The sequence below is a fragment of the Aotus nancymaae genome, unplaced genomic scaffold (genome assembly GCF_030222135.1).
Source record: "Aotus nancymaae isolate 86718 unplaced genomic scaffold, 86718_ANA_hifiasm-v0.15.2.pri h1tg000014l, whole genome shotgun sequence".
Lineage (NCBI taxonomy): Eukaryota > Metazoa > Chordata > Mammalia > Primates > Aotidae > Aotus > Aotus nancymaae.
The window spans coordinates 67572476-67599950 of NW_026988425.1; the positions used below are offsets into that span (position 1 = coordinate 67572476).

A 27475-nucleotide genomic window follows, 5' to 3' on the forward strand; every position below is an offset into this window, starting at 1 on the left:
TAAGAAGGCAACATTCTTCTAAACCCTATAAAGCACCTTTAAGAAGTTTTAAAGGAGAACAAGTTGAAAAAAAATACTGTGTAACCAAAAAGCTTGTATGGTTATTAAACACTTCAGTGTGTAAAATACTAAAAGTTATTAGTTTTAATATGTAAAATGACACCTATCATATTCCACACAACAAACCCATCACACAGTAAAATTTGATTATAAATTCTAAGTATTCATTAGCAGAATGAAATTAAACTAAAATTCTTGTATATTTTTCTATTGTGTGATCCCACAGTATTTAATATTTACAAAATGAATATTATTTGCTCTGCAAACAAAAGCATCACAGTACCTTATAATGTCCATTCATCACAGCATCATGTAGGGGAGTAATCCGGTACATTCCTTTGATATTTACATCTGCTCCACCTTTTAATAGTTCACTTGCTGTCCGATAAAATCCTCCTACACTCGCTTCATGAAGTGCTGTCCAACCTATCATACATAAAATATATGGCATTTGTTTATATTTGGCATCTTAATAATGTTTTGTACTTGCCCTTAAAAAACAACTCTGATTCTAAGTTGTTTCTTTAAAAATATTTTGATTATATGAGTCAAGATAGTATCACCCGAAAGCACACTGTATTATTTGGTAGGCTCAATAAATCTGAAGGACAAATCAAACTCCTACCCCTCAACTCTGTTGTGCAAGACTATGAAAAGAAGCAAAATATCTGAAAATAATCCTGATCTCTTCAAATAAATAGGCTGTGCAGGAGTCATTATCAACTCAAAGAGAATGCTGGCTACACGCTACTTTTCTGCAGAGATGAGGGGAGAAATGCTTTATTTCTAGTTCAAGGTACTTCCGTTAAAGTATCCAGCTGGATGGACTACATATTATTCAGTTCAAAAGTATATACTCATTTTTTCTCCTTCTTTACAAAAAGCTATTTATAGTAGTTTAACAAATCACAAACTATTCCAAGAAAACCATTCATACAGGCAAATATTCTTTTCCTTTCTTAGCCAAAGACAATGGTCTAAGTTGCAGATATTTATTAAATTCCAATAAATCTTATTACATGTAAGAAAACTTTAAAGTTGCATGTCAAAAGAGAATTTCACTAGCTCTTCTCAGAACATTCACCGTAAAACAGGGTTTCCCAATCTCAGCTTATGTTTCTTGGTTGTTATGAGTATCACAGAATGTTTACCAGCATCCCTGGCCTCAACCCACCAGATGATAGTAGAAACTCCTATCCCAGTTGTAACAATTAAATATGTTTCCAGAAACTGCCAAAAGTCCCCTGGGGGTGGGAGCAAAATCACTCCAGTTGAGAACCACTGTCATACAATGTTGTGGAAGGAGTTTCTCCTATAGTATTAATTAAAAAGTTTTGAGGAAGAAATGAAGAGACTCCAAAATTGTAAATATATAGTTATCAAAGTTTTTTCCCCTATAAATTTCCTTAAAATGAATATGGCTTGTTTAAAGCAAAAGTTATGACATTTATAATGTATGTGGATCTGACACATGTGATAGCTATAGCATAATGGATATAGGGAATAAATGGACTATATGTTTTCAGTGTCCTCACATTTCATGTAAAGTATTATAATATTAACTCTAAGATGACTGTGAAACATTAGAGGTGTATACTTAATCCCTAGAGTAACTGTGAAAAAATACTGTAGAGACAAAGAAACAAAAAGCAGATTAAGCACACATAAAACAACTAGTAAAACAGCAGACCTAAATCCAACCATTTATGTTCATGTAAATTGCCTAAGCATGCTAATTTCCAATTAAAAGATAAGATTGGCAGAATGAATAAAAAAGCAAAACTGTCTGCTATTTACAAGAAACATACTTTATTTTTGTTGCAAGTTTTATGTTAAGGTGTACACGTGCAGATTTTTTAAATAAGTAAGTTGTGTGTCACTGAGGTTTGGTGTACAAATGATCCCATCACCCAGGTAGTGTGCATAGTACCCAATAGGTAGTTTTGCAACCCATGTCCCACTCCTTTCCTCCTCCCATAAATAGTCCCCAGTGTCTACTGTTTCCATCTAAAGAAACATGCAAATGGAAAGAAAAAAAAAGCAGGGGTTACGATCCTAGTCTCTGATAAAACAGACTTTAAACCAACAAAGATCAAAAGAGAGAAAGAAGGGTATTACATAATGGTAAAGGGATCAATGTAACAAGAAGAGCTAACTATCCTAAATATATATGCACCCAATACAGGAGCACCCAGATAAATTAAGCAAGTTCTTAATGACCTACAAAGAGACTTAGACTCCCACACAATAATAGTGGGAGACTTTAATATTCCACTGTCAATATTAGACAGATCAATGAGACAGGAAATTAAAAAAGATATCCAGGACTTGAAATCAGATCTGGACCAAGTGAACCTAATAGACATCTACAGGACTCTTCACCCCAAATACACAGAATATAAAGACACATGCATACATATGTTCATTGCAGCATTGTTTACAATAGCAGACTTGAAACCACCCCAAATGCCCATCAATGATAGACTGGTTAAAGAAAATGTGGCACATATACACTGTGGAATACTATGCAGCCATCAAAAAGGATGAGTTCATGTCCTTTGCAGGGATATGGATAAAGCTGGAAACTATTATTCTCAGCAAACTGACACAAGGATAGAAAACCAAACACTGCATGTTCTCACTCATAAATGAGTGTTGGCCGGGCGTGGTGGCTCAAGCCTGTAATCCCAGCACTTTGGGAGGCCGAGGCGGGTGGATCACGAGGTCAAGAGATCGAGACCATCCTGGTCAACATGGTGAAACCCCGTCTCTACTAATACAAAAAATTAGCTGGGCATGGTGGCGCGTGCCTGTAATCCCAGCTACCCAGGAGGCTGAGGCAGGAGAATTGCCTGAACCCAGGAGGCGGAGGTTGCGGTGAGCCGAGATCGCGCCATTGCACTCCAGCCTGGGTAACAAGAGCAAAACTCCATCTCAAATAAATAAATAAATAAATAAAAATAAATGAGTGTTGAGCGATGAGAACATGGACACAGGGAGGGGAACATCACACACCGGGGCCTGTGAGGGGGTGGGGGGCTAGGGGAGGGATAGCAGGGGTGGGGAGATAGGAGAGGGACAGCATTAGGAGAAATATCTAATGTAGACGATGGGGTGATGGATGCAGCAAACCACCAAGGCACATGTATACCTATATAACAAACCCGCATGTTCTGCACATGCACCCCAGAACTTAAAGTATAATAAAAAAAGAAGAAAAAAAGAAAAAAAACTCTCAATGTTAAACAAACTAATTCAGAAAATAGAAAAGAGAAGACTTCTTAATTTATGAAGCCTGCAAAACCCTCATACCAAAACCAAAGGCATTACAAAAATATTATAAACTGATCGTTGTAAATCTATAAACATAGATTTTTAAAACTCCTTAACAAAATATTAGCAAATCTTGATAAAAATGATCCAGACAAAAGCATTAATCTCCCCCCAAAAAAATTACAGACAAAAGAATTATCCTACCCCAAAAAATTATATGTCAATTTTACTCATGAAAATATATGCAAAAATCCTTACTATAGCAAATTGAATCCAGCAATATATAAAAAGAATGATACATCATAACCAGATACAGTTTATTTTAAGAATGCAAGGTTGGTTTAACATTTGGAAAATCAATCAACCTAATCACCACAGTAGTGAAATAAGAGAGAAAAATTATATGGCCATATCAATAGATGTATCAAAAGTACACGAGAAAAGCTAGCATCTACTCTACCAAAAAAAAAAAAAAGCTCTGCAAATTAAAAATAGACTCCTCAATCTGCTCAAGAGCATCTACAAAAACCCATAGTTAAAATCATGTTTAATTATAAAATATGCTGAAATACTGAAAGAAGCAAAACTAATATACAGTGAAAAACAGAACAGTAGTGGCACCTTGAGAGTGAAGAATGACTGGAAAGAGGCATGAGGGAACTTTCTGGGATAGTGTAGTGTCAAAATTCATCAAATGGCACATTTAAGATTTGTAGTTTACTATATGAAAATGTTACCTCAGAAAACACACACACACACACACACACACACACACACACACACTACTGAACTCTAATAATATTCATGCAGAGGTGCTTAGTGATAAAACACATTGATATTTGCAATTTTTTTGAAATGCATCAAAATAAAGATGGATTGATGGATGGACAGAGAGATTTCAAGATGAATAGGTATTCAACAAAATAACTATGTAGAATCTAGATATTAGGTATATGGATAAATAAATAGGCCACGTGAACTTTTTGAATATTTTTAAACTACCTATTTTTAAGATTTATATACAAAAACAATTTCCCCCAAATACTGTTTCTTATAGAAGGTATAAATTCATTGCTGTTTAGGTTCTGAGACCTATGAACTAGTAAAAATTTGCTTATGTATACCAGTTAACTTGATTATCTATCACAGGTCCCAGTTAGATGGGATGAAAAATTAAGCATCAGAAACTCAAAATCACTAACTTTGAAATGCAGATAATGATTTTCCTCCTAGGAAACTTCCTTTCCTTATCTAGATTTTGCTCAAACTATAATAAAAGTTAGTTTCCTAAAGATGAAAATGGGCTGGGTACGGTGGCTCAGGCCTGTAATCCCAGGACTTTGGAGGACAAGGAAGCAGATCACCTGAGGTCAGGAGCTCAAGACCAGCCTGGCCAATATGGTGAAACCTCATCTCTACTAAAAATACACTAAATAGCCAGGCATCATGGCAGGCGCCTGTAATCACAGCTACTTGGGAGGCTGAGGCAGGAGAATCTCTTGAACCTGGGAGGGGAAGGTTGCAGTGAGCCGAGATCGCGATTGTACTCCACACTGGGTAACAAGAGTGACTCCATCTCCAAAAAAAAAAAAAAAACTAAAATGTCTACTATAGAAATAAGAAAATGCCCACAAACAAATTTTTTTTTTTCCCTGAGCCCATAATGACTGAAAGATAAGGTAAATATAAAAGTAAACACATGGCTTCCAAGGAAAAGTCAGTATCCTATTTTAAAGTTACTGAAGAAAATTCCCAAAGAAAACAAGATACAAGTGTGAGTGATTCAAAGTCAATGATGGAGCAGGGGGAGGAGGTGCTTAAAAATGAATCCCCAATATCCCTGATGAACACAGGGGCAAAATCTTCAACAAAATACCAGCAAACTGAATTCAACAGTACATTAAAAAGATTATTCACTATGATCAAGTGGGATTCATCTCAAGGATACAAGAGTGATTTAATATGCACAAACCAATAAATGTGATATATCACATTAACAGAAAGACAAAAACCATATGATCATTTCAAAAGATGCAGAAAAAGCATTTGATAGAATTCAACATCACTTCATGATAAAAATTCTCAACAAATTAGGTACAGAAGATATGTACATCAACACAATAAAAATCCCATATATGGGCTTTATTTTTACCCACAGCTAACTTCATATGAAGCAGGGAAAAGTTGAAAGTTTTTCCTTTAAGATCTGGAAAAAGACAAGAATGGCCACTTTCACCACTTTTAGTCAGCATTGTACTGGAAGTCCTAGCAAGAGCAATTAGGCAAAAGAAAAAAATAAAAGGCGTCCAAATGGGAAAGAAGGAAGTCAAATTGTCCCTGTTTGTAGATGACATGGTCTTATATATAGAAAACTCTAAAGACTCCCCTAAAAAACTGCAAGAACTAATAAAGTCAATAAAGTTGCAGAATACAAAATCAACATACAGAAATCAGCACGGTTTCTAATGCTAAATAGTGAACTATCAAAAAAGAAAGCAAGAAAACAATCCTCCTTGTTATAGCTACCAAAATAAATAAATAAATACTAGGAATAAATTTAACCAAGGAGGTGAAAGATCTCTACACTGAAAACTATAAAACACTGATGAAACAGATTGAAGAGAACACATATAAATATAAGTGTATTCCATGTTCATGGACTGGAATAATTAATTCTGTCACAATAATCTCCAGATTCAATATGATCTATAGATTCAATGCAATCTCTATCAAAATGCCAATGACATTTGTCATGGGAGTAAAAAACAAAACCCTAAAATTTGTATAGAACCACAAAAGACCCCCAAACAGCCAAGGCAAAATTGAGCAAAAAATTTTAAAAAAACAAAGCTGGAAGAATCATATTACCTTACTTCAAAATACACTATAAAGCTCTATTAATAAAGAGAGCATTGTATTAACATAAAAATAGACACACAGACCAATATAAAGAATACAAAGCCCAGACATAAATCTACACATCTACAGCCAACTGCTTTTCAACAAAGGTATCAAAAATACACACTGGGGAAAAGACAGTCTCTTCAAAGAATGGTGCTGGAAAAATTGGATATCCACATGCAGAAGAATAAAACTGTATCCTGGCCGGGCGCGGTGGCTCAAGCCTGTAATCCCAGCACTTTGGGAGGCCGAGGCGGGTGGATCACGAGGTCAAGAGATCGAGACCATCCTGGTCAACATTGTGAAACCCCGTCTCTACTAATACAAAAAAATTAGCTGGGCATGGTGGCGCGTGCCTGTAATCCCAGCTACTCAGGAAGCTGAGGCAGGAGAATTGCCTGAACCCAGGAGGCGGAGGTTGCGGTGAGCCGAGATCGCGCCATTGCACTCCAGCCTGGGTAACGAGAGCGAAACTCCGTCTCCAAAAAAAAAAAACAAAACTGTATCCTCATTTTCAACATACACAAAATTCAACTCAAAGTGAACTGAAACAAACGAATAATTCCATTTAAAAATGAACAAAAGACTAACAGGTATATGAAAAAAATGCTCAACATTGTTGACTACCAGGGAAAGCCAAATCAAAACCACAATGAGATATCACATCATTCCAGTCAGAATGGCTATTAATAAAAAGACAAAAGATAAGTATTGATGAGGATGTGGAGAAAAGAGAAACTTTACGCACTTTTGGTGGGAATGTAAATCAGTACAGGCATTATGAAAAATAATATGGAGATTTCTCAAAAAATTAAAATAGAACTACCATAACCAGCAATCCTACTACTGGGTATATATCTAAAGGAAATGAAATAAATATGTCAAAGAGATATCTGCATTCCCATGCTCACTGTAGCACTATTCACAACAGCCAAGATATGGACTCCACCTAAGTGTCCGTCAACAGAAGAATGGATAAAGCAAATGTGGTATATGTATACAATGGAATACTATTCAGTCATAAAATTATAAATAAAAGAATAAAATTATTTCATTTGCAACAACATGGAAAAACCTGGGGAACATCATGTTAAGTGAAATAAGCCAGACACAGGAAGATATATACTGCATGTCCTTACTTATATGCAGAATCTAAAAAGTTGATTCTAAGAAACAGTGAACAAAATAGTGGTTACTACAGACTGGAGAGAGTAGGATAGGCGGGGGAAAATCAGGAAGAGACAGTCAATGGACACAAAGTTGCAATTAGAAATGAAGAATAAGTGCTGATGTCCTATTGTACAGTTGGTTGACTAGAGTTAGCAAAGAGGTATTGTATTGCATGTCTCAAAATAGATAGAAGAGGGGATTTTTTTCATGTTCCTACCATAAAGAAACGATACATGTTTAAGGTGTTGAATATGCTAATTACTCTGCTTTGATCATTACACAATGTACACATGTATTAAAAAATCACAGTTCCCCATAAATATGTATAATTATTATTATATGCAATAATTATAGTCATTATAGTTTAATGGATACATAATAATGTATCCATTAAACATAATAATGGATCCATCAAAAGTTAAAATTAAATAGTGCCCAATTCCAGAAAAAAAATGAATGCTACCTGAAATGAGACTTAAGCAAGGATGACCCAGTAAGGAAGAATTAAATTTCAGGGTTGAAAGAAGTTCCCAGTGTCAATAAAACAGAAGGAGGTTTATTCTGCAGAGAACGCCACTGCAGACCACAGAAATCACTACAGATTACAGAAAGAATCAAATGTAACAAAGAATTTTCCTTCCCCCAAGGATCATGCCTTTTGCATTGTAAAACCACCCCTCCAAAATAAAGATGGAACACATTTTACAACAGATCTTTTATTACCTCCCAAATCTGCAGACTGGGAGAGCCCCAAGAAAACTTTTTTAAAAAAAGAAATTAACTATCTTAGAGGAACTCTCTTTTAAAATTGAATATAATCATAAATTTTCTTTAAAGAGAATATAATTTAAAGCATTTTTAAAAAAGATTTAAGATTACAATAAAATTTGTTATATGCTCTAATGTAGCCATTGTTAACACTCATAGAAGTATAAAGTGCACTCCTTTCTACATTACATAGTCCTAAACAATTTTGTCTTTCATGTTTAAAGTTATCTATTTCTTGCTTTGTTATTGACTTAAACTTCAGGCTATTATTAATACCCTGGCCTGGGCCAACCTTTCTTTTCAGTTCTAATGTGTTACAGGTATAGGAATCAGAATTCTGCATAAAATAAAGCTCAAGGCATTGATTTCAGAGGGTTTTGGCAAAAAATTTAAAATGTGATCTATTTTGAGTATTCAGAGTCTTTTTTAGCCTACTTCATGGCTGTCACCTTTGTTTTTGGAAAGAATTACTGCTCTTTCTGAGCTCCCTGCATTGGTTTTTTAATCAGACAAAAATATCATAAAACATAAATGAGGACTTATAAAATTCAAAATATTATATATAAAAGACGATTGGTCCATTATGACATTTTGTTCATTTTTCACAGGGCAGTAGGCCTATTTTTTTTAGTGTACCACAAAATAAGTATACTTAAATCTTACTATTAGAGATTATTAATTTTTTTGTTTTCACAGCATCCGGTATATAGAAGGCATACTGTAAACGCTCACTACATTGAACTGACATGTTAGAGGTCATACAGCTCTTGCCAGTCCTTGACCTTTACTGAGTAAGAGTGACTGAGAGAGAGAGAGAGAGTGTGTGTGTGTGTGTGTGTGTGTGTGTTTGGGAGGTGAAATGATGGTTGTATTTTAAACAAACATTGCAGGTGATTCTGTTGAAAATGGAAACATTGTGGAAACACTGCCCTCTGTAATTCTGCGGGATGTGGTAGCCAGAAATAAAGATAGAGCTAAGCTGCAAAGTAAGAAGGAAAAGTAGAGAACAAGAGAGTTCAAAATGCATGGAAAATATGACAAAGAATTCATGAAGGTCACAGAAGTGCATGGGACAATGAGGAAAAGGTATATATTAACTGGCTGAAGACAAGAAGGAAACAGCCATTGAGAATGTTAACAATGGCACAGAAAAAAAAAGGTTAATAAAAAGAAATACGTTATGGATGCTTGGGAAATCCATAAAGTCAAAATTAGCTACATGTAGGGCTACTCTTTAACTCAATGGGCAGGACAAAGAATACCAACAGAAAGAACCACCTACCTCTTGCAATCAAGAGAATAAGTGCTGTAGCTAGCAAATAAGGATTTAAGCTATGACCTGGGTATGACATTTAAAATAATATCCTGTTAAAATCCTGATTACAGGGTAAACACAGGCCTTGCTGAGGTAAAGTACTGGGAGTGCACTTGTAACCACCTGCTCATCCATGGATTTTACTGTGCCATCTCTGTGCACTATAAGACTCTGCACTGTTTCTAAACTAAGCAAGTTTAGAAACAATAGGAAAAGTATGGACACCCAAAGGCACCATCCAGGCTCTCCCAGTATTGTTCAGTGTATTAAGTATTTAAGTACCTTTAAGGAATCACTCCTCTCCAGGAGAGCATGTCACATTCTACCCACAGGGAAGATGATACCAGTGACCCAGTCTTGCAGAAATACTGCTCTTTCTGAGCTCCCTGTCCCAACCTCTGTACTTCATACTGCATTATTTCCATTTCCCTGGCCACTGCTCCTACTGTACATCTACCATTTCATCATGAATTTTCCCCTGTAGCTCAGTGCACCATCAGCTTCTTCTAGTGTTTGACATCATTTCTCCTTCATTCAAGGCTGAGTCTCATAGTAATAATGACCATGCAAAGCCAGCCCCAGGTACCTTCTGGATGCCACTGCACATGACCTACCTGGCATAATCTTTGAAGGAAAAACATAATGTTCTTCTCTTCCCACCCAGTCTTCTCACCCTGCCCTCTTCTCTGAAAGATAATGGTAACGAGCTACTTAAATAGGAAAATGACCTGAAAGCCTTCTGTTTGGAACTTACCTTAGGCTCACTTTCCTATACTTTCCTAAGAGTGATTCAGCTGAAACTGCAAACCACCCTTAAGATAACTGTGGGTGGTAACCCTAACTTACCAGCATAACTTGGCTGATTAACATTTCCACCTTGTTTTATATAATGACGAACAAGATCAGCATCATCGTGCAGAGCAGCCTGATATACTAAGTTCTCTCCAAAACTGTTTCTCCGGTTAATGCTAGCAATAAGTATTTTTTTCACCTTCATTTTTTCTGAAATGAGGGAATGAACAAAAGAAAAAAATCATTATTTGAATATAAAAAGGAATACAGATTACAAGCCACAGATTTCAAACTACAAACTTCACGAACATAGGTAACAGGATTAACTCAGACAACAGTCTAGAAGTGAAGTACATTATATTATGAGAATATTCATCCATTAACCCAACTACATACAAATAGGAAAAAGAGACAAATGTCACTAATTGTAAAATATTTGAAGTAAACTATAAATCATGATAAACAGTGTATGTTCATTGAAAACCCATGAAAGGTACACATATGAGAAGACTAACAGATTATCTTCTTAAAAGTTCTGGTGAAAAGGATTATCTAAACCTAGAATAATATATTATCAAATTTAATAAAATGTTATATTAACAAATGTTGTATAAGACCATGAGGAAAAAAATTTCAGAGGCATATGTGGTAAAAAAAAAACAAAAAAACAAAAAAACAATAATCCCAGCGAGACTGGAAAAGGGAATGCAAAATTTTCTTTCTTTGCTAAAAGTAGATTAATGAAATTAAGCAGAGAACCATCGCCTTGATCTTTGCAATCATTTTTATTTACTAAGCCAGAAAGGCACGATTAAAATACCTTTCCAGATAATGTATACCAAGTATCAGTTCTTCACTGTGCCTCCTAAAATACTGAAGCTCCTCATTCATATGCTCCAAATCCTGTCAATTTGGATGGCAATACTCATTTGGATTTTCTGAATTTCAGAATAGCTTGATGATAGCTTTTCCAATTTTCATCTAGCTAACCTGCCTCATCCTAAAACCTTACAAAGGTAACTGAGTACTGCAGCAGCTTTCTTAATGGACTACGTATCAATTGCCTTGCCTTTTGACTCCCTTGATTCAGCCCCACTGTGAAACAAACAAAACTCGTGAACTTTGAGTCTGCCTTCTTGTATACCAGACTACAGAGTGTTATTTTCCCCACTAGACAAACTATATGCTTACCATAATCAGAGCAGTCTTTACTTCCAAATCTGTCTGTGCCAGTTGCACTAGTTATAATTATATAATTATCTGACATGTAAAAGGGGTACTTATTTAATGTATACAATTCAATACACTTGAGGACAAGAATATACCCATGAAACCATCACCACCATCAAGGCCGTAACATATACCTCCTGTTCTTTATGCTTACTATTTCATAAAAGCTTTTTGCATACTAATACAATTAAACCCTTGTCAAATGATGCTAATATTTCTTGGCTATTTGATATTTGATTCTTCTTTAGGGTATATTTCTATACAATTTTTAAATGTATGTAGTTAATTATATCATTCTTTAAAAGAATCTTACCATTCTTTTAAATGTATGTAGTTAATTTTATGATTTTAAACTCAGAAACCAAGAGGGTTTAAAAACACTTTTTCCACACCAAAGTTAACAGCAAGATTCACTTATGTTTTCTTCTATAACTTTTATTTTTTGTTTAAATCTTTGATCAATCTGAAATTAAAGTTAGTGTAAGGAATGTTATAGGGATCCAATTTTATGTTTTTCACTATTTATTGGTTAGTCTTTCTTTTCATCACAATTTGAGATGTCATCTATATTACATATCTGTCCCACATCTCACTGTAGCTGGCATCTACATCTAAACTCTATTCTGTTTCATTGATTTATCTGTCTACTCCTGCTTCAGTGTCAAATGACTTTAATTTCTGTAGCTTTCTAACATTCTCTCATATTATGGAGAACAAGGTCCTGCCACTCTAACTTTCTGCTTTTATTTTTCAGAATTTTCTTGGCTAGTCTTTCATATTTACTTTTCTAGGTGATATTTAATATTACTTTAAAATTTTCTCATAGCTACTCTCTATCCCTGTAGAAGCAATACAAAATAAATTTTAAAATTAGCAAATAAATAAAAATCTGTTTTTGATGAGATCTCATGCATTTATAGTACAATCTAAGGAGAACCTTCTTACAATCCTGAATCTTTCTAGTCAAAAACAAGGTTCTTATTTCCATTTATTCAAGCATTTTTTATGTCCCTCAGTAGAATTTTTAAACTCTCTTCTCATAAGGATGATACATTTCTTATTGGTTATAAAAGTATTTTCTTTTTTGTGACAATAGGTGAGATAATCTCTTATATTTTCTAACAAGTTAACACATACACATATGTGAAAGGCATTAATTTTTGACTCCAGTTTATTGCATTTTTAAAACTTTTGAAATAATTTCAGACTTACAGAAAAGTTGTAAAAATAGAACAAATCACTCACCCCTTGTTAACATTTTGCCACTGACTTTAAATCATTCTTTCTTCCTGTTTATATATAGATACTTATGCTATCCAGATACATGTATACATAAAAAGTAACTTTTATACATCATGCCCTTTTCCTCACTAAATGTATATTTCTAAGGACAAGGTGTATGCTTATATAACCACAGTATCATCAAATTCAGAAAACTTATCTTTGATTCAACATTATTTTTTCATCTACAATCCATATTTCAGTTTTGCCAATTGTTCTACTATCTTATTATTTTTTAAACAGTGTTTCTAGATTCTCTTATTGCTTCTGAGAGTTTTTAGTTCAATCTTTTGGATATTACAGGAACACAGAAATGAGGTCTAAGAATAATAACAGGTGTGCCTTGTCCTTTCCTTTATTCCTCCTGATACGATTTTTCATAGCCATATCCTAGGTTAGTCACACACGTAAATTTTAAAAGAAGTATGTAACTACTCTCTCCAAAGGAGATTTATAGAAAAAAACACTAACCTATGAGTCGGAAGTTCAAGATCAATTCTCAATTATGCTACTAATGAGCTGTATGATGCTGGGAAAAATCTTTAATCTATCTGAACTTCAGTTTCGTCATTGGTAAAATTAAAACATTGAGAAAGATAATCTCTGAATCCTTTCTACCAAATTTCTGTTTCTGTAAATTACTCACTTAAACAAATAGAAAAATACTCAAAATAAGCATCACCTTTTCTTCCTGAAAATTGTTCATTTTTCCTGATCTGTTCTCCATTCTTGAACCTAGCTGAATGTATATTCTTCTCTTTACCATCAGTCATTAAAGCCGGATCCTGCAGTCTTGAAAAACAATGTATTTTTTTAAAAGGCTATAATGGTTTCTACAAACATTCACAGAGAATTATACCAAATTTTGACTATAATTTTAAAACTCCAGGGTATTTTACTGAGCTGTTCTCAAGTGGTATGGCAGTTTTAAATATGGAGATGGTTCCTGCAGGTAATTCTGCAGCAGGCATGCCGGTGATCATGGCTTCTAGCTCTCTCTTTGCACTACCTATGGGTTTCTCTTCTTTAGTATTAGGCATCTACAGGTGTAAGTATTCTGAATCTCCTGCTCTTCGCTCCCCACGTTGGCATGCTACTATCCACTCTATTCACCCTTTAAAGAAAAATATGCAGGCTCTTTGCCTTGCTTGCTGTGTGGTATGGCATTGATCAAAAACTGCAAAATAAAAAAAGCAACAACATAAAAAATAAAGCTCTTTACCCTGTGTTAACTGTACACTGACCCTAATGTCCCCAAGCATATGATTATCTATAATGTCTATAGCATACCTGGAGATAAAGACATAATTTCATAGCATACCTGAAATTCTGAGTTGAAGAATTATTATCTGTTAGGTCCTCACAGCCAAGGATTTTTGGTAAAATCTTTTCTGGCATCTTATACATGTGATCTGAGTACTTTGCATCTTTGCTTATTTTCAGTTTTTCTAGTCTGGATGATCTCCTTAACACACATGCAGTTTCCTGGTCAGAGCTATTTGTCACTGAATTTGAATTTCTATTATTACTTAGTGGTTCACAAGAAGTGATATTTTGATGAGCCAAAGTTTGCAATCCAGATGGATTTGGGTCTTGCAGAGTCTGCAAATATGTAAATACACCCACAAACAATTACAATACTGCAAAAAAATTAAAACTATAAGAAGTTAAATTTTATCTTGACTTTTGATTAAATTAAAATGCCTCTTACAGGATGCGAGTACAAGAATTCATAGACATGAACATAATGAAAGATTTTATAATAATTAATGTAATAAAGGACAATGCAGATTTAAAAGCTTAAGAGTATAAGTAAAAATGATTTGATCAATATTTATCTTGAAAATTCAAGGGCAAAACTACGGTCACTCTGGGAGCTTTAATTTTGCAAGAAATCGGGAATGTAGAATGATCAGAGATCCACAAAAACATTAACAAATGTCACACTAGGCTAGATCAGTGGTCCCTTCAGCCTAGGGTTTTGTTATCTGATAATAGCAGTAAGTGATATTTTGTGGAACAAGATAGTACATAACCTCCATTACACTGATTTTAAAAGTTTAACAGTATATCAGGGATTGTTCTAACTTTCCCTTAACAATTAATTATAGATTTCACTTTCATAAGCATATGTATTCTTTATACATATCATCTAAACCTTTCTTTAGTTTACTTGCATATCCATCTTGCAAAGCTTCTCAAGGTAACAAGTTCCACATTTTTATTATAGCTGAGTATTTTATTTGATCTGGTCTAAGTAAGTCTCCTTTCTACTTAAGAGGGTTTCTTTTTTCTTTCCTATTGAAAACTTGCTAAATTCATATTCACTTTATTAGTACCAATCATAATTTCCTACACTTTACTCATATTCCCTCTTTTCGTATTAGAACACTGGAATGTATAATCTTCATGCCCCATCTCCATAATTAGTTTCTCTTTTTCTGGATTTAAAAAAATCCTATGTCAGTTTTGAGATTTGTTAACCAGAACTTCATGCAGTATTATTCCAGGTATGTGTGCTGCAACACGAGCTCAGCATTTTGTTATATAAATCTTCGCAAGGATATTCACAGAAATATTTTGGTAATCAGAAGATAAAAAGAAAAGAAAGAAAACAATCAAAATGACCATCATTAGTGAATTAGCTAAATGAATTACAATATATTCACACAGTGGAATACTATTCAGCAAGTTAAAAGATTTAAGTAGTGCTATGTTTGCTGACATTGAAAGATAAACAAGATACATTATTAAATTTAAAAAATAAGTTCGAAGGCATTACATATAATCTTATTAGTATAAAATGAACTAATACAGAATATGACAGAAATAATTGGAGACAGATACACCAAACTGTTAACAGTAATGATCTCTAATGAGTGAAACTGTGGAGGATTTTTGTTACTGTATTATTACGTCATTCTGTAAGGTTTAAAATTTGTTTTATAATGAGGATGCATTATTATTATAATCAGGAAGAAAAAGTAAAGATTATGTTTAAAAACAAAGAAACTGTCAGCTGGGCGCGGTGGCTCACGCCTGTAATCCCAGCACTTTGGGAGGCTGAGGAGGGCAGATCACGAGGTCAGGAGATCGAGACAATTTTGGCTAACATGTTGAAACCCTCTCTCTACTAAAAAATACAAAAAATTAGCTGGGCTTGGTGGCGCACACCTGTAGTCCCAGCTACTTGGGAGGCTGAGGCAGGAGAATTGCTTGAACCCGGGAGGAGGAGGTTGCAGTGAGCTGAGATTGTGCCACTGCACTCTAGCTTGGTGCCTGGCAACAGAGCAAGACTCTGTCTCAAATTAAAAAAAAGAAAAAAAAGAAACTGTCAATATGACAAAGGGACTTTGTGAGTGATAGGCCACTACAGGGCTCCAGGCATAATACCACAAGAATTCTAAACCCCAAGAGCTATGCCACCTGGCAATATTTGCAGACATAGAAGGCAAAATTCTGCTTAAGCTAGGCATATTTTTTTTCCCTCCCCTAGCATCCCAACTGCATATATTCTATGTCGAAATGTAAATTAATGTGGGGTATCCCATCACTACTCTGCACCCAAGTAGACATAGTGATTTTTCTGAGCTAACAAAGAAAATTTTAGTAAAGAATTATTTCCTTCCTACATATAAGCATTCCTTCCTACATATAAGCAATCTAATGATATGTCTTCTAAGGCCTCTTGGGAAAAACTCTGTCTACTTTAACTTCCTAACTCCTCGGAAACTCTACCCTAGGAACTTCTAAAAAAATCACTCTATTCTTCCAAGTCACAAAGTATCTTCTGAGTGTTGATATTTGTGTACATTTGATTTTAACACAATGAAAACTTCTTGAAGTTTACTATAAAAGGCAAGATCAAAGACTCATATTTTCAGCTACTTGCTCCACTGAAAGATGCTTATCCTACAACTCAGCTAACTTGGAACCATGTTCAAATGGTGGAGTAGAACAAAGAAATTCAAAATTCACCTCTGCTATTTGTGTACAATCTTCATTGGTCTGAGACATACTGAATTCCACTTCTAAACATTCATTTCCAGCACTGAGACTGCTGCCTCCCTCTTTTCTATGACAGATGGTTTCCACCTTGGCTTCTGACAATGTGTTCAGGTCTTCCAATAATTCAGCTGGCAATGCATCATCCTTCACATTTTCTTGTAAATCTCTGTGACCTGATGACCACGCATTCAAATGTATTGATATGGAACTCAGAGAGTCACTCAATGGGTTCACCAATTCTTTAGGATCAAAATCACTTACTAATTCAAACAGTCTTTCCTCCTGGGCGCTTTCTGGTGATGTAAGTGACCTTTCTAAGGCAGACACAAAGGTTTCAAGTGAGCTTTCTTCATCCTTAGTTTCTTCAGAAGTCATGGTCAATGTGACTTCCTTTCTAGGCTCAAAAAATGTATTTGGTTCTGCTAAGGTCTTCTCTGGCTCTATTAATGATGTCTCCTTTACAGCAACCATATCAGATACTGTAATAGCAGTGCCTGAGAGAAGGCTAACTTCAGGAGAATCTCTGCCTTCACTTAGTTCCTGTGTATTACAAATAGAAATTACATCATTACAGCATATACAATAAAGTATTTAAAATGAAAACTTTATAGGTTTTATAGTTTATCTTGTTTGTAAGTTACCCTCAAAATTTATCACCAACTTTCCTTCCCTTCCATAAATAAAGAGAATTTTATTGATTTCCTTTACGAAATCACTAATTACTGAATACATGGTTAAACATTTAATAATAGACCAACAGTAAAATTGGCTGGACTATAACTATAATGGCAAATTATTCATCTAAGTTTAAATTATCTGTGCTAACAGAAGAAGCAGAGATGGCATTGACAGATGATCTCAAAGCTTCATAGCAATTAATGGTTATAAAATTCTTTCTTGCAAAAATTTCCTATTTGGTTTATAAAAATTATTAACTAAGAATAAAATTTTACCTTCTTTTTATTCCCCTACCTTTGTATGAATAACTAAATGTGGAGTAAACAGGCCAAAGTACAAGAGGTCAGAGGGAAAAGGTAGAAAAATGAGGGTACAATTCTATATAAATATTATAAGCCCTAGCTATAAATTAATGGCTCTGAGTTGTGGTTATGGTAAGCAAACAAAAAACACAAAACATTTCTAAATGACTATTATTTCTCCAAGACATCACCTTAATAGGTTATACCTGTTCTCACAATATTTCTTTTTTTTTTTTTTTTGTATTAGTAGAGACGGGGTTTCACAATGTTGACCAGGATGGTCTCGATCTCTTGACCTCGTGATCCACCCGCCTCGGCCTCCCAAAGTGCTGGGATTACAGGCTTGAGCCACCGCGCCCGGCCTGTTCTCACAATATTTCTAATACTCAAAATATTGTTAGAATCCCTCTTTTGAAATTGCTTTCAGAATGAGTTTATTAGCCATTCAAGAAAATAATGTGCTTTAAAGGCGCTGAAAATTTTTTGAACACTAAATAATTTTTATTGGCCTTAAATAACAGAATGGGTTTCAATGACTAGCTTTTTCCAAACCACCATACCTTTGACAGGATGTGCTGTAATTTGTAAGCCTTCTAATATTCTGATCTAATATGAGTGAGAGAAGCAAAACCACTTTATTCTTCCTCCTGTCCTTTTCTACCTGCCACCTTTATCTACTCTGCATATATTAATACCATACAGCACTTAAGAATGTTAACTATAATTTTCTCAGAAAGATCAAAGGAATCTGGAATAAATTCAAGAACGAGATCCTACTTACTCTCTAAGTCTCAGTTCAAGGCCTCGCACCTATTCGAAGTCCTTATGACTACTAAATTCAAAGCACCAGGTGAAATAAAGTATATACATTGGGCTCTGTCTTAAAAGAATTTACTTAAGATTCAAGACACAAATACCTCAGACATTAAATAGAAGACAAATAATGTCATAGAACACTTATGAAATCAAATGAATGGCATAAACTAGTGTATATCAAACAGTTCCATTTATAACCACAGAACTGTCCAAACTGGCCCTACTTTGTTGGTAACAGAATGTCAAGTCATCTTGCAGGTATAACAGAGCCAAAACTGCAAGTCATGTAGCACAGTCAGAACCTTGAACCAAGAAGACTGAGAAATGACTCCCTGTCCCCCCATACCAAAAAGACTGAGAAATAACTGGAACCTGACCACTGGAACTCTTTCTGAAGCAAGAAGTTTGCTCGCCCGGAAGATTTGGAGCTAAAATCTGCCTAAATATACCTTACCGTAAATGGTCAAATTTGAAGCCTTCTAATCACACTCTGCAAGCCAACATTCCTAAATCCTTTCCCTTACCTTCTGACCCCTTAAAACTTGTTCCAGACCCAAAATGGAGGAGACAAATTTGAGCTGCCTTTCCTGTCTCCTTGCTGCCCTGTCTCACAATAAAGCCTTTTTTTTTCCCCCTCAAAAGTCAGTGCCATAGCATTGGCTTTTATACACATCAGGCAGCAGGCCCAGTGTCTTGAAGAAATGAGATTTCTGGGGAAGAAAAAAGGAGGCAGTGGAGGGCTTTCATGATTGTGTGAAAAATACTTGGTTGAGCAAAGTTAAACAAGTTACTTTACAACAGAACTTTCCAAATCATGTGCAATGGGGAACTATAGGACACAGTGTTTTAAACATTTTTGTCCAAAAACATCCTTTTCCTCAGAAGGTCTATTAACATCATAGAGTACAAGTGATTTGGAAATACTGATATAGTCAGTAAATAATGAATGCTAGAGTGGGAGCAATTACTTTGGTCAAGATCACCAGAGTTATCTGAAATAGATCCACAGAAGAAAAGGTATTTGAGCCAGAAATTAAAGATTTATGAAGGAGTGAAAGAATGGAGGAACACACATTTACTGAGCACCAACTAGGTGCCAGACACCATGAACCATCATTGCTCAGTCCTCACAATACCTGTAAAACAGCTATTGCTGTCCCTATCTTACAGATATAAACAGTTATCCTTGGAACCTAGACCTTTCTGGTTTCCAAATTTTATGTTATTTTTCATCTTCTGGCTCCTGATTTGAGCAAAAGCATGAAGGCAGGAATGTGTAAGGTCCGGCTGAGATAAGGTAAGGTACAGAGACAACTCTGGGCAAGATGCTGAGACCCAGTATCTACAAAAAAATTAAAAGAAAAAAATTAGCTGGGCATGGCAGTATAGGCCTGTAGTCCCAGCTAGCTGCTCGGGAGTCTGAGGTGAGAGGATCTCTTGAGCCCAGGAGTTCAAGATGGCAGTGAACTATGATCGCACAACTGCACTCCAGCCTGGGCAACAAAGTGAGATTTTATCTTTAAATAAACAAACAAAACAAACATAAGGTATGGGTATACTGGGCTGGCCTAGGGAGGTCCTTGATTGCCCGGTATCTCTAAGGAAACTATGAGTTCATTGTGAGCAGAGCCAGTCCTATGGTCCTCTGATTCTCCATAGCTCCAAGTACAAAGCAAATCCAAAGCAGGCACTTGATACTTATTAGCAACTGGAGGATGAGGAAATAGAATTTAGCACAAAATATTAAAGGAACTAGGGTAACAGACAAACCAACAGAAGGAACTTTGCTATAGGATCTCAGGAACTAGCTTGATAACAAGTTACATATTTCTACTCTAGATAAAGAATAAGAGACTTACAGTACTAGATAAGAAACGCAGATCAAGAAAATGCTTTTATCAGCAATAAGGAAAAATAAATATGGAAGAGGTGATTAGACAAGAAAAGATTTCTATCTACTGAAATGGTTTAGTCATATTCCTGCCTAGGGGAGGGTCTAAATGAGCTTGATACCTTAATCAACATTATTTTTTTTTAAATTTAAATCCACAGTCTATGTAGTTAATTTCTGTTATACAGACCAACCTTTTCCATGTGTGGCAAAACTTCAGGACTTTCAGGTTCAGGCTCTAGAAAAGAACAATACCTTTTAAATCCAGTTTTATGAAAGCACTAAAAACATACCTTCTCAGTTGGCATTTCATAATCATATAACTTAAACTCCCTCAGTCAACTGACACATCAAATATTTCATTAATATTAATATTATATAAATTTATTGATATAAAATATTATTTTGGAAATGAAGTTATAGAATTTTTCCATTTTTTAAAGAGTATTTTATATGGATCCAAAAGATAATTCCAAAGTTATTCCCGGCCCATTCTACTTTCCTCATCAAGACGCAAGTATTCTGGCCAGACGCAGTGGCTCATGCCTGTAATCCCAGCATTTGGGAGGCTGAGGTTGGCAGATCACTTGAGGTCAGGAGTTCAAGATCAGCCTGGCTAACATGGTGAAACCCCGTCTCTACTAAAAATACAAAAACTAGCTGGGCGTGGTGGCTAAATATCCTTGCAGAGCTGCACATTCTACATAATAATAATAATAAATCTGTTTTTTTCCTCTCACTTCACCTTTGCAATTTGATGATAAAAAGCTATGAAAATCAGCTAGGAGGACTAAAATCATGGCATATTACTTGTTTACAGGATGAGAAGCAAAAAGTCATAAGAATAATTTCTTAGCCTTGGTTTAGAATTCTTCATGTCAACAAGTGATGACATATTTCATTATGTGTATATTACTTAACATTTTGCATTTCTAGTTGCCTAAAATGTTAATATTAATGAAAGAAACATTTTAAAACAATAGATATATCTTTGCAAGGAGGGGTTTTTCTTTTTTTTTTTGCTTTTTTTTTTATTTTTTTATTTTTTATTTTTTATTTATTGCATTATAGGTTTTGGGGTACATGTGAAAAACATGCAAAGTTGTTGCATAGGTGCATTCATGGCAGTGTGATTTGCTGCCTCCCTCCCCCTCACCCATATCTGGCATTTCTCCCCATGCTATCCCTCCCCAACTCCCCCCCCCCCGCTGTCCCCCCCACTCCCCCGCAACAGACCCCCATGTATAGTGCTCCCCTCCCTGTGTCCATGTAGGGACATGGATGAACCTGGAAACCATCATTCTCAGCAAACTGACACAAGAACACAAAACCAAACACCACATGTTCTCACTCATAGGAGGGTGTTGAACAAGGAGAACACATGGACACAGGAGGGGTTTTTCTAATAAAATTTCATGTCCTTGGGGGATTAGAATTCAAAAACAGAAAAAGAGATTTCACTCTTCCTCCTTTTCTGAATTGTAAAAAACAACCCTCATAGACATTTTCTCCCATGTTGTCTTTAACAACTTCATCTTCAAAACTGTAAAGCAAAAAATAAAATACAATTCTAAGGTCCCCAACTATGTGAACGAGACCTCTCTCGGCCAAGGGCATTCCAAGTTGGTTTAGGCCTTGAAGGCAAGAAAGGGTCAGACATGCCTCCTTATACCCTCCTCCCTTTTGGAATTCAGGAAAAGCCAACCAGCATTAACATCAACACAAACCTTAAGTCTGTTAAGAAACATTTACAATCTATTCTGTCTGAACCCTGCTACCTGGAAGCTTCATCTGCATGATAAAACTTTAGTCTCCACAACTCTTTATCATCACAACCCAGAGATTCCTTTCTGTTGATTCCAGGTCTTTAGATAATAACTCTTTCAATCAACCGCCAACCAGAAAATCTTTGAATTTACCTATAAACTGAAAGTCCCCCTCCCCACCTTGCTTCTGGTCGTCCCACCTTTCCAGACAGAACCAATGTACATCTTCATCTTACACATATTGATTGATGTCTCATGTCTCCCTAAAATGTATAAAACTAGCTGTGCCCTGACCACCTAGGGCACATATTCTCAGAGTCTCCTGAAGGTTGTGTCACAGGCCATGGTCACTCATATTTGGCTTATAATAAAACTCTTCAAATATTTTACAGAGTTTGACTCATTGACAAAATGATCATTCTTTCATGACAATAGTTACTATTTTAAAAGCTTAATTAATAAAATATTTTATAGTAATTTAATTACTATATTAAAAATAAACACATTTAGAGGGAATTACCTTTTCTAACCACAAATTTTACTTAAAAATTTTTACAAATACATAAAGAATTCTTGAATTCCTGTCTATCCTTTAATAAATCATTTAACAAATCATTAAATAAGAAATTTTCAAATTTTCTACTTGTCACTTTAGAGAGGCAAAACGTAATGGCATACATGAGAAATAATTCTAAAGCGTTAAATTCAAAGAAAATGGCCATAGAGGCCTGGTTGAACTTATACACAAAATTTAACTTATACACAGGCATTTTAAGGCCAAAGCAATTATATTTGCTTAAGATAGTTGGCTTATCTTTATCTTTGTACAATTTGGTTAGACTTTACCCTTTGAATTGGGACAGAGGTCTTTATTAGAACACAGTCAGCTATAAAAGCTAACAATTTAATAATTTACTTGTACATGATTTAACTTAGGTTCTGGAATTATAATAAAATGAGCTTCTTGTTCTGAATACTCTGAAAGGAGTAAAGGCAAGAGGGAACTGCAATGAAGTGCCAGAATGGAAGAGAACTACCAATTCTATGGCTCTCTAGTCATAGCAGCTTTAGGGCAGCAAGAAACATACAAAGCAATAATCCTGGTACATGTGGCACTATTTTTTCATTTTTTAGAGATGGGATCTTGTTTTGTCACCCAGGCTATGATACGGCGCCACAATCATAGCTCACTGCCACCTCAAATTTCTGGGCCCAAAAGAGCCTCCCAACTCAGCCTTCCTAGTACCTGGGACTATAATGATACACTACTTCACCTGGCCATGTGGCACTTTTAAAGGAACAGCCTCTGAGATTTATGACTTAGAATTTTAAAGAGAGTGGTGACAACAGTCCACAGATGCCAAAGGCATCACAATGCTGGCACTTAGGAGGCCAAATGGCCAGGAGGTTAGAGTTATGGGAATATAGGACATAGGGAACCCTGTTTTAAAATAAATACTAGAATTGGGTATGAGAAAAATAAAAATAAATTTTTGTGTAACTATTGATGACACCTGTTATGGTCGAAACCCAAAGGAGAGGCCGGGTGCAGTGGTTTACTGTAATCCAAGAACTTTGGGAGGCTGAGGCAGGTGGATCACATGAGGTCACGAGTTCAAGACCAGCCTAGCCAACATGGTGAAATCCTGACTCTAATAAAAATACAAAAATTAGCTGGGCATGGTGGTGTGTGCCTGTAATCCCAGCTACTCAGGAGGCTGAGGCAGGAGAATCACTTGAATCCGGGAGGTGGAGGTTGCAGTGAGCTGAGATCACACCACTGCACTCCAGCCTGGGCAACAGAGAGAAGCTCTGTCTCCAAACAAAAAACAAAAAAAACCCAAAGGAATGCCCAGGGCATGATATTATCTATGATACCTCTGTCTCAAATTGTTCAATACATCCTTAAAGAAAAAAGGACTTCAGCCTCTAAGATGACACCATATAGCTTCATAAACATGACTCTTTTTGTTTAACCTATAACTATATCCTGTAAAAAGTGCTAAATATGTTTTTACTAAATTTGGAGGGTATTTTTGGCATAGTCTGAATTATATTAGGCCATTTGATATTAATCAAACTTTTTTAAATCACAAAGTCTTTTATATTTAAAGAGGAACATTAATTATCACTTGTACTTACATTAGTTTAATGGTCAATTTATTAAACTTCTGTATCTAAGTCATGAAAATTTGAAATTACTATTTAACATTTAAACACTGCTAACAAACTTAAATTTCCTTAAACAATTTAATCTAAACATTTGACATAACTTTTTGCCACTTCAAATATACAAAAGACTACTGCTCTTAAACTAATTCTAAAATAACAGTATCACTGGTATAATTCATTCTTCTTTATTTCTGTATTTCTATACTTTTTATTATACCTTCTTAAGATTAAAGTAATACTTACTCTGATATCTTCCCCAAGTTACAGACTACCTGATTTTTTGTTGGGGTATGAGACTATTTCTCTCAAGATGATTTCAACCTGAGTAACCAATTATCCGGCTTTAACTTAAACTTAAACTTCACAAATATTATTTTTTGTAATATAATGTTTTGGCCTACAATGCTTTGTTTTACTTGGTCAGTGTTACAAAAGCTTTTGTCTTGTCATTTATTATGTACTGATCTGTTATGCAGTGTTATTAGAAACTTATGCTTGCCATTTAGTATCTTTCTTTTTTGAGATAGGGTCTCCCTCTGTTGCCCGGGCTGGAAACATGGCTCACTACAGCCTCAATCTCCTGGGCTCCTGGGCTCAAGCTATCCTGCTGCCTCAGCCTGCTGAGTAGGTGAGACTATAGGCATGAACCACCACATCTGGATTTTATTTTTTATGTGGTTATGGGGATCTTGCTGTGTTTCCCAGGCTAGCCTCGAACTCTTAGGCTCAAGCAATCATCCTGGCTCAGCTTCCCAAAGTGCTGGGATTACAGGTGTGAGCTAACACACTCAGCTCATTAAAACTCTTAAACATCCTGTTATAGTTGCTTTTCTTTTTGTATTGAGACAATCTTTTGTACACGCTTAACATTTTTTGAGTATCATTATAAACTCATAGTCTTTTCACAAACTTATTTCCATGAACTCTAAATTACTGGGTTTTTATCCCTACTTAATTTATCAGTTTGGCCAGTTTATCACAGTTTGGCCACAGCATCATTGAGCTAACCATTTATTCTTCCAGCACTGGCCCCAGACATCCTTGAAGGCATCCTTGCTTTTCAGCAATAATTGTATATTCAGACTCATCTTGATATTGTTATGCTCCAAAATGGATCAGCTACCCTTTAAGAATCCCTGGTTTATTTGGAACTCACACCCTTAGCACCCATATACCTGGTATATAGCAGTCTTTTTTTTTTTTTTTTTGAGACGGAGTTTCGCTCTTGTTACCCAGGCTGGAGTGCAATGGCGCTATCTCGGCTCACCGCAACCTCCGCCTCCTGGGTTCAGGCAATTCTCCTGCCTCAGCCTCCTGAGTAGCTGGGATTACAGGCACGCACCACCATGCCCAGCTAATTTTTTGTATTTTTAGTAGAGACGGGGTTTCACCATGTTGACCAGGATGGTCTTGATCTCTTGACCTCGTGATCCACCCACCTCGGCCTCCCAAAGTGCTGGGATTACAGGCTTGAGCCACCGCGCCCGGCCAGCAGTCTTAATACATATTTGTTAAAAGAATAAACAATATTAAAGACCAAACTCTAGACACTAAAAGTACATGTAAGAGCTAGAGGTGAGCAAAAGTGGTACTGCTTTGCTGTTGTAGCAACAGCAAAGAGAACAAGAGAAGACAGGGCTTTTTAAATTTATCTTTCCAAAATGTTACTATGTCCTTGTGTCCTTTTCTTATAATACAAGGTTTCATTGGACACTATAAATATTTGCTACACTGTGACACAAAATACCTGACATTCACTCTGGAAGAATCGTTGGTAGACACCTCAAAGAAATAGACAGCTATTCTCTAATACAGCTCAAACCAAGGCAAAACTGGCCTGTGTGACTACCAGTCAGGAAAGAAATGAAATTATTATTAAAAATGTTATGAATATAGGAAACAAACTTTGTTTTCAAATTTGAGTCCCTAAATCACATTTGGAGTAGCAGATACTAACTGCACCTGAGCTGCTACTCCCATAGGTAACTCTATGAAGCATGATCCAAGTCAATAGCAACACTGATTTCATATTTATGAATGTATAGTAAGCCAGGCTCAGTAGAGCATGCCTGTAGTCCCAACTACTCGGGAGGCTAAGGCAGGATAATTTGCCTGAGCCCAGGAGGCCAAAGCTACATAGCAAGACCCATCTCTACCAAAAATATATAGAGAGACATATACATATGTGGTTGACCAGCCTAGTTGTAAATAAATTTATATCTAACTAAGCCTTATATTTTTAGGCAAAGACTAATTTCCTTCATATGACTCTACCCATGAAAACGTACCTTCAATATTTTGGTGGTTTGATGAAAGTCCAGACTGGGGAAATGACCCGACGAACAGTGAACAATTTTTTCTAGTCCAAAAAAATCAATTAATTAATAAAAATAAATTTTAAAATGAAAGCTAAAACAGTATTTCTCATTCAAATACAATTTAATTTTTCTTTTTCACTTAAAGGGCTTTCCAAATAGGATAATTTTTTTGCTACATCATTATAATTATTTTTACAATCATTATCAATTTGTTAACATTGACATTTCAAGTAACTGGAAAAATGAAGGAGAGAGCTGAAAAAACAATGGATGAACCTAGGAGTGTATACAAGCTAAACTACATTTAGGTCTAAAAGTGACTTTGGAGGTGACTCTCTGACAAATAGGATTAGGGATGTCAGGGAGAAAATGGTCCTGAAACATGTAGTTTGTCTATCTACATCATCAAATACACTGACAGTTTGTCATTACAGTTTTAGATGTAAACTACAGTCCTTAATGATAAATTTCTCCAGGCATTATTTTACATTCTTGTATTTTACAGCAGGCAAAGAAAAGGTAGGGAATACAGAAGGCAAGATGTTAAAAGCAAAGTAAGGGTCATGCCTAATCTGCAATTTTGATCATCTGCCCTGTGATAATTAAAAGTTAATTAAAGAAAGGCAATCAGCTAACTATATTTTTTCTCAGCCTAATTTACTGCATAAATGTAATCAAGATACCTTCCTTTAAAAAAAAAAGTATTGTTTCAGCTGTTTTCGGAGCAGTTTTTA

The 27475-nt window shown here is 35.5% G+C and overlaps 1 protein-coding gene across 4 annotated transcripts in view; it reads right to left on the reverse strand.

Moving 5' to 3' along the window:
- ANKRD31 (ankyrin repeat domain 31) overlaps positions 1-26749 on the reverse strand; it is a 139163-nt gene extending 112414 nt beyond the window's left edge. The window contains exons 1-7 of one of the 4 annotated variants that reach the window (XM_064376056.1): positions 26712-26749; positions 20680-20723; positions 17060-17338; positions 14112-14392; positions 13473-13582; positions 10334-10489; positions 344-486 (exon numbers count right to left, since the gene is read on the reverse strand). In XM_064376056.1, the coding sequence (XP_064232126.1) occupies positions 344-486; positions 10334-10489; positions 13473-13582; positions 14112-14392; positions 17060-17338; positions 20680-20688 (978 nt within the window). In that variant the 5' untranslated portion in view covers positions 20689-20723; positions 26712-26749. Of the gene's footprint in view, positions 1-343; positions 487-10333; positions 10490-13472; positions 13583-14111; positions 14393-16768; positions 17339-20679; positions 20724-26711 lie in introns of those variants that run through there. The other 3 variants (XM_012462151.2, XM_021673218.2, XM_064376057.1) reach the window with 3 other exon arrangements.
- Between the last annotated feature and the right edge of the window lie 726 nt (positions 26750-27475).